Source organism: Calypte anna, chromosome 11, assembly GCF_003957555.1.
Source record: "Calypte anna isolate BGI_N300 chromosome 11, bCalAnn1_v1.p, whole genome shotgun sequence".
NCBI lineage: Eukaryota > Metazoa > Chordata > Aves > Apodiformes > Trochilidae > Calypte > Calypte anna.
Window position 1 is genome coordinate 8,358,785 of NC_044257.1, and position 7,945 is coordinate 8,366,729.

The 7,945-nt window shown below is 48.4% G+C and overlaps 1 protein-coding gene across 1 annotated transcript; it reads left to right on the plus strand.

Annotated features, from left to right (window-relative positions):
• Nucleotides 1-201: 201 nt before the first annotated feature.
• PLEKHF1 (pleckstrin homology and FYVE domain containing 1) lies at nt 202-7,595 on the plus strand. The gene is made up of 2 exons (XM_030457948.1): nt 202-288; nt 5,240-7,595. Exon 2 carries the CDS (start codon nt 5,252-5,254, stop codon nt 6,071-6,073), a length of 822 nt encoding a protein of 273 aa, XP_030313808.1. The 5' UTR covers nt 202-288; nt 5,240-5,251; the 3' UTR covers nt 6,074-7,595.
• Nucleotides 7,596-7,945: the final 350 nt, after the last annotated feature.

The window sequence follows — 7,945 nt, forward strand, 5'->3', positions numbered from 1 at the left end:
CTACCTGCGCGAGCATTCGCACCTCGTGCCGCCTCACGCTCACGCCCCGTCTCGCCCACCCTCGCGCTGCTCTCGGGTGCCCCCTGGCGGTGCCCCGCCCCACAGGTCCCGTTCCGCCGCTGGGGGGCGCAGAGCGCTGGCAGCGCCCATTGGCCGCCGGGCGCTGGGGGGCGGTTCGATTCGGTTCGGTTCGGTGGGAGCGCAGCGGGACCGGTGACTGAGCGGAGCCGACCGGCGCGGGGTGGCCGGGGAACGCTCGCCGGGGGTGGCAGAGGCCCTTCCGCGGAGGTACGGGGCTGAGCGGGGCTGCGGGGGGGCCCGAGCAGTCGCCTTGTGCGTAGGGGGGAAGTTTCGGAAGAGTCGAGGGTTTCCGCCGCGGGGCCGGTTCGGCGCGGGGGGAGCGGTCCGGGATTGCGCTCCGCTCTGCCCGGTGTAGGAGAGAGGCGCGGGGAGGCCACGGTCGCCGTCGGGAGGAATGGGTCCTCGTCCGCCCACGGGTCACCCTCCAGGTGACTGCCCCGCGCACGGGGAGCCGGTCAGCACCGAGCACCGGCTGGGGCTCTGCAGCTCCTCGGTGTCCGAGCTCGAGTGACGGTTTCTTGATTTTCTGCAGAACGGACTCTTAAGTTACCAAGTTTGGCCATGTACCGAAAGCACAGAAATCGAGCCTTTTGCGGAGGTGTAAGAGCAATCCCCGCCCTGGGCCATACATCCCTCCTAAAGGGCACCCGGGCTTGCAGGCATCGTGAGTGTCGGGGAGTTCATCTCTCCCTTGCGACGTGCCCGCCGTCACCGGCCAGCCCGCGAATGTCATTTGTCACCCGCACTGGTCCAGCCCGAGCCTGTAGCGGGTGGTCTGACCAAATGCTGCTCCGCTGGATCTCTCGCCTCCCGCTCCGGTGCCCGGGAGTTCCCCATGGAGGCCTCTTCCCCGCGGGCCCTGGCCGGGTTGAGGCTGATGAGCGGGGAGCAGGAGGTGTGCGGGGAGGGGGGATACACCGCCGAGGATGTGTGCGTGATGGAGAGCAGGGCAGAGAGAGGCGGGGAGGCTCTTCTGGAGTTTCAGGTTTTTCTTCCCTCCATAAAAAGCTGCTTGGATGCCTCTCAGCCTGGGTGTCACGTGCAAGAGGCACAACTGAGCTTGGGCTACCAACTGCTGGTTTTAGGAGCATCTACCTGAGCTCCTCAAAAGACACTGCTCAGCTGTGCCTGTGCTCTGTCCCTGTATCTGCTAGAAGACCTGGGCATGCTGAGTAACAGTAGAAAAAAGTTCAGTAGCTCAGTTAATCCATATCCCATTGGAATATGCAAGACCTGATTTGAGAGTCAGTCCCAAAATGTACATGTACTCAGTCAGGTTCCTCATGAGCACAACTAGAAAGAGGGCTACCAGACACTATACCCCCTTTGGCCTGCAGTGGCCCAGCTGTTAGGGCATGCTGGGAAGGAGGGAGAGGCAAGCTGAAATCCCCTCCAGCTGGAGAAGGAGAGGAACTATGTTTTTCTTGTTCTAAATGCCTGTGCTGGCTGAAAGGTGGCTGTGTCCTGCTTACTGTGTGTGCTTGGTGAGAGCTTATGCCAGCCCCAACTCCAGGAGAGACTTCTCAGCTGAGCTAAGTAGAAAGAGGGAGTAAGGGAAAGCTTCAGGAAGATGAGGCTCAGAGCATTTTCTGCTGGCAGACCTCAGGAGTCAGATCTGAATGAACCAATACTTACAGACAATTCCTTGCATTAGTTATGCAATGGATACCAAGACTGTCAGGTCTGTTTGATAACAGGAATAGAAGAATCAGGTAGAACAGCTCACTGCATGGCTACACCTAAGCCTAACAGACTTGAAAAACATACCCCAGACTCACTGACCCAGGAGCTTAAGTTGAAATGCTCTGCCTGGCATGCATCAACATGGCTGTTTATAATCACAAGTGAACAAGTGCTCATTGTTAGCTTTGTGGCTTGCTTACTTCTGGAGCAGAGTGCCAAAGAGCATTTTTTTTTTACTTTGAATGTAAGTCGTATTCACTGAGTTACATATTCACTGCATAATAGTTAATCACATGCAGAACCAACAGATCTTAATGAAGAAAACACCCCTAAACTTTGCCATACCAAAAACTCCCATCAAAAGTAGCACTCCAGTAAAGTACACCTTCCCACCCTCACTTAAACTGTGTAAGCTTCTGCTGCACGTGATGCCCATGCATACCTATTGCTTGGTAAGCACCATGACCCTGTGACTTGATAGAGCAAACTTGAATAAACAGGAAAAAAATATTTGCCAAAATTAATTAAAACTATTAGAATTTATATTGTCATTTTCATATCACATCACTTGTTCTAAAGGGAGATGTTCTCACTAAAGGAGGCCATAATGACCCTGAGCAGCTATTCTTATTTACCAAATTCACATAATACTTCCATTCCATTGTCAAACTGAGTATTATTTGCAGTGAGGCACAATATTAACATGAAATTGGTTTGTATGTGGTTACTCAAGCTGTCTTGAACTCGGGGTGGGATTGACCTGGTATGCAATGGGGTGAGGGAAGCCACCCTCTGTGACTGTTTCTCCCCTCTCACAAAAATGGGAGTGCACAGATCAACAGAGTTAGTTGTCTAAGTCTAAAGTGAGGCAATATGAATCCAATCTCTCCTATTTTTTTTTATTTTACTCCTTAGCACGCATATGTGTTGTTCTCAAGTCATTTATGCCTGAGGGGAGAGAGATGGAATTAAAAGGCTCTGCTTTTGCTTCCTCAGGAAAACTCCTTTGGGAAGTAGGCAGGGCTAAAGCAGCAGCTGACACTTCTAGTCTTAATAGGGAAGATTTTCCCAGAAGAGAGTTAGCTTTTCTTTGCTTAACTCATGGCATTTTAAGTAGGTAACAACCAGTGGCTGGAGGAATAAGGACAGGTAGAAGCTCACGTTCATTTCTCAGTTACATTGCAGGACTGTAACCATTCCATCCATCCCTTTCTCCCTTTGCTCCACACAGCAAGTCCAAGGGCATTCTGGCCTATGTAGAGGCCCAAATCAAGATACAGCTAAAGCTTTCACAGCAGCAGGACGTGGATTCCTCTTTGAAAATGAGCTTATGTTTCCTGGCTCTTTGCGGGCACAGTCTTTATATCTGATAGTACCTTTGAATTTCCACTGGGATCCAGTACACAGAGATCCCTAGAAACAGAGTTGTCCCAAGTACTCTACAAACTGGAGAGATTGCACCATGCTTCTAATATACATAAAATAATAGTGAAAGATGCAGGCTAAGTGATGGGACTCCATACCCCCCCAAGAAAAAAAACAAGAAAGCAAGACAGGTAGGAGCAGGATTAACTGCTTTAGTTCATCCCACTTGATCTAACTTTTTTTTCCAAAAGTCTTGACAGTATTTTGCTGCTTTTGCAGTCTTTCCAAACTTCCCAAACTGTAATTTCAGTTTTTCTATTTCCTTTGTTTTTCTCTGTGGCCATATTTCTCTTTCACTTAAGAGTTCCTCATCCAAGGATTTGTTTGTAAGAAACCCTGAGAGACCATCCCAGGACAGGTAGGACTGCAGATGTTCAAAGGGCATTTGGTTGGTTCTGTTGTGGACTGCAGTTTTTCCTGCCTGTTAGTTTTTCAACCTAATTTCTGTATTTAACTGGCCACACAACACTTTTCAGAGAAAGCTATTTCTGCAGGGTAGGTTGCTTAATTTGGGTCACCCAGGGCTAAACCAGTGCCTTCTCTTTGCACAGGACACTCTTGCTTGACCTGAAGAACAAAATTGTGAGGATTCCAAGAAATTGGCCAGTTGCTGTCAAATAGCTCAGGCGAGGGTTAAAGGGTGTGCAGCAACCTTGAGCAGTGGCTCTGTGGTTTCCCTTACAGCATAGAAAAGGAGTGATTTGGAGTGAAGGGCAAGGGAAGAATGTAAATCATCACTGTCCCAAACACACAGGACCAGGAGTGTTGTCCTCCTCCTTCCTCTTCCCTTTCTCCTCCAGCATCCATGACTGCCAGGACTTTGGACAAGTAGGACAGGGAAAATGGTGGGGAGAGGCTCTGCATTAGTGATTCAGTGAACCACTAGGAGCAACCAGGGCAGCAGACATCCCTGTCTGTGCTCACAGAGCTGCCTCGTGATGTCTGAGTTACCTCTCTGGAGGAGGAAATGATTCAGGTTCCCATGCCCAAGTGGCCCTGGGCAGCAGCACCCTGCAGTGCAGGAGGGGCTGGGTACAACCAAAAATTGAACTTACAGCACAAAGCCCTTTGCTTAATGCAAACTACTAGTTGCAAAACACTCACTTTTGCTTCAGAGTTACACTTATCTAGGGTTTTCTATTAAATCAGAAAACCCCAACAGACTATTGAAACCCCAGCTTGGATGAGAAGGTGTGGGAAGGGGAGAGCGTGCTGCCTTCCACTTCCCTTTCAGCAGAGATCACACTATTTTTTTAGAATTATGTGTCTTGTAACTGGAAGACCAGCAGCCCCAGCACAGCATGAGGTAGTGGAGGAGGAGCTTGGCTTCTCTGGGTTTATTCACCTCGTGGCTGCTTTTCTCTTTTCCCCCCCCTCCCGCCCCCTTTTATCCCCTTTATGCAGGGAGGGCAAGTGGTAACAGGCAATGCTACACTCTGTTTTTTCCTGCCTCATCTCTGACCCAAAATGAAGTTTAGGGGTGCATGTGTCTGTAACTAATCTTTGAGCAAATGGGTGTGCAGTCAGAAAAGGGAGGCTTGCTCTCAAGACCACAGATCCCTTCCCTGAGCCTGCTTCCACCCCAGTATCAGTTAGCTCCCTGCTGCAGCTGCACTCTCTGTGCCAGCACTGAGATGGACAGAAAGGGAGGGTCCTGGTACCATTCAGCTCTCACAGTACCATAGCTCCTGAGCAAGTACTTACACTTTCACAGTAGTGCATTCAGACCAGCCAGCTTCCTTTCCTATGGACACACAGTTATAGAAGGAAGAAACAGAGCTAGAATGGAATGGAATGTAGAGGTTTCTATTGCTGCAGGCTAAACCATCCCAGTATAGCCCAGGCTGTTCTAAAATGGGTTCAGAAAGATTGAAAAAATTATTTTAAAAGCTTACATACTGAAGTGAAGAAGTGGGTATTGAAGTGGTAAGGAGAGTGCTTCTAACCTCAGGTCACATTCGGAGTCTCACCTGTGTGTATGTTTCATACACGGCCTCAGCCCAGTGCAAATGTTTACAGCTTCACCACTTCTCTATTTCTCTCCCATCAGAGCGAGCTGGAGATGGTGGACCATCTTGCAAACACTGAGATCAACAGCCAGCGCATTGCTGCTGTGGAAAACTGCTTTGGAGCTTCTGGACAGCCCTTAGCTGTGCCAGGAAGAGTCCTTTTAGGAGAAGGGATTTTAACCAAAGAGTGCCGCAAGAAACCAAAGCCTCGCATATTCTTCCTTTTCAATGACATCCTCGTCTATGGCAGCATAGTCATCAACAAAAGGAAGTACAATTCCCAGCACATCATTCCCCTTGAAGATGTCACTTTGGAGACGCTGCCAGACACCTTGCAGATGAAGAACCGCTGGATGATTAAAACCTCAAAGAAGTCCTTTGTGGTTTCTGCGGCCTCCCTCACGGAGAGGAAGGAGTGGATCAGCCATCTGGAGGAGTGCATCAGGCACCTGCTGACAAAGATGGGCCGGCAGCCCTCCACAGAGCACGCAGCCCCCTGGATCCCAGACAAGGCCACGGACATCTGCATGCGCTGCACGCAGACCAAGTTCTCCACGCTTACCCGAAGGCACCACTGCCGCAAGTGTGGCTTTGTTGTCTGTGCAGACTGCTCCAGGCAGAGGTTCCTGATGCCCCGGCTGTCCCCCAAACCTCTGAGGGTCTGCAACCTGTGCTACAGGCAGCTGCTGGCAGAAAAGAAGAAGGAGGCAGAGGCAGATCGCAGGCAGCTACCACCGATCCACTCTGCTATCCCAGGTTATGAACCCTCCAGTGGTGATGACAGTGACAAGTCTGATGATGACAAAGCTGACCAGTGGCCAGCAGACACAGCATTTTATACCTCAGAAGTATCCTGGTCATCTTTCCATAGCTGACCTCCTTGAGATTTCATGGCACTTAGACACTGGAAAGCCAACTTCTGGCGTCCAATGCATCTGCTTTGTGATGTTTTCTCTGGAGGCTATGCCTAGGAAGGTGGATCTTGGCCTCTATATGTGTTGTCTGCATGGGGAGAAAATATGGTCTTACCCCTCTAAGAATGTGTCTTATATGACATGAGTTCAGAGGGCAACAGCTCAGTGAAGAGCTTGGACTAGGGAAGAGACCTTGGCCAAAATGAGCTCACCCTTCAGTGCCTTAGTCTGCAAAAGCAGAGCAATACTGACTGCATTTCTCAAATCATTTGAGATCAGCTCTTGGGAGAAAAAGGAGCAAGAAATTCTGGAGCTGAACATGCCTGCCTGCTGGTTCCTCTGTTTCCTCTGTTCTGGCAAGAGCCACTCCGGATGCTGTTTTTTCACAGGCTTCCTTTGCTACACCTTGTTCTCTCAGCTTTGGGAACACTAAGGAAACTGCTCCAATTGCTGGGACCTTGTACAAGGCTTGGTGTGAACAGCCTTAGCAAAGCACTGGAGCATGCCTGCTCATTTGCAGGGAAAGAGGCTGTTTTGGTGGTTCCAGGACAGGAGGGAGGAAGGAAAGGGTAAAAGGACAGGTGAAATTATGCAGAACAGTGAGACAAGGAGGGAGAAATACCAGAGCTGACTTAGCTAAGTGCAGAGCCCTAGATCTCAAAACCAGGCAGTTCCACTAGATTACCAGCAACTTGAACTCAAGTCTATTGAGTAAAAGGATAGTGCAGGGAAGATTTGTTAAAAGTTATGAAAAATCCAGGAAAATATTCCAGATTAAGGTCCTATGAAGTACAGCACTTCCACTTCCCTCCAAGCAGGAGCCCAAGGCATTGAATGCACACTTGTGGGCTCTGCTCATGTCTATCAGTCACAAAGCCCAAGGTTAAGGTCCTTTATGTAATTCCAGGACTGGAGCCCAAAACCTGACAGTTAACTTGAGATAATTTTAAAACTATAAAATTTTAAAGTCAAGTTAAAACTAAACTGTGCTTATTTCAAGTATTCTATCATGGTATAGTGTGACAGTAAGGATACTGAAAATCAGACAACAGCAATTGTTTTGCAGCAGACATTTCTACAAACTCATTTTTTACTTTTAGTATATTTTTGTATGTGTCTTTTATGCTCTGGAAAGGAACATGGCTGGAAGTACAGCACCAATGTTATAAACTGTTTCCTTACCGTGACCCTGTTCTAGTGGTTGCCTGCCAGATGGCCAGACTTAGGTGTGGGGTTTTTTTTAATTTCAGTTCAAAGTAATCACTCTTACTGCCTTTTGTAAACTGCCACTGTTCCAGCAAATTTGTATCACTTGATTGTGTGTCAATAAAGGTAATACCCAACAGGAAGAAGTCAAGAAAATATGACAATAAAGCATGTTGTTATTTGACAAGGGTCTTAAAGAAGAGCTGGGATTCAGGCCTGGCTGGCCAGCGTGAGTTTTGACTCCTCAGCTGTGAAGTGAATGCTCTGTGTTTCTATTTACTGCTTGAAAATAAGAATGAGTGAAAAAAAACAATTGCCAAATCTGATGCTTCCTTTCTATTTACACCATGTTATCTGACCCAGTTTTCCCAAGTCTTTGTGATCCCCTGCAGTAGCCTCTATTAACTGAAATGGTATTTTTAAAGTGGAGGCACAGCTTAGAGTGGTCAACAAACCTTATGACCTAAGCAGATGGTTTTGGGTTTTAAAGGAATAAGTACACCGAGTTCTGTTTTTTCCATCCTTCTCCAAGCTTATTTCATAACTTTGCACAGCAGTGATTGTTTTTACAATGCCTTCCACCCACCAGAAGGGTGTATATGCTATGCAAACAGAAAATGACCTTAA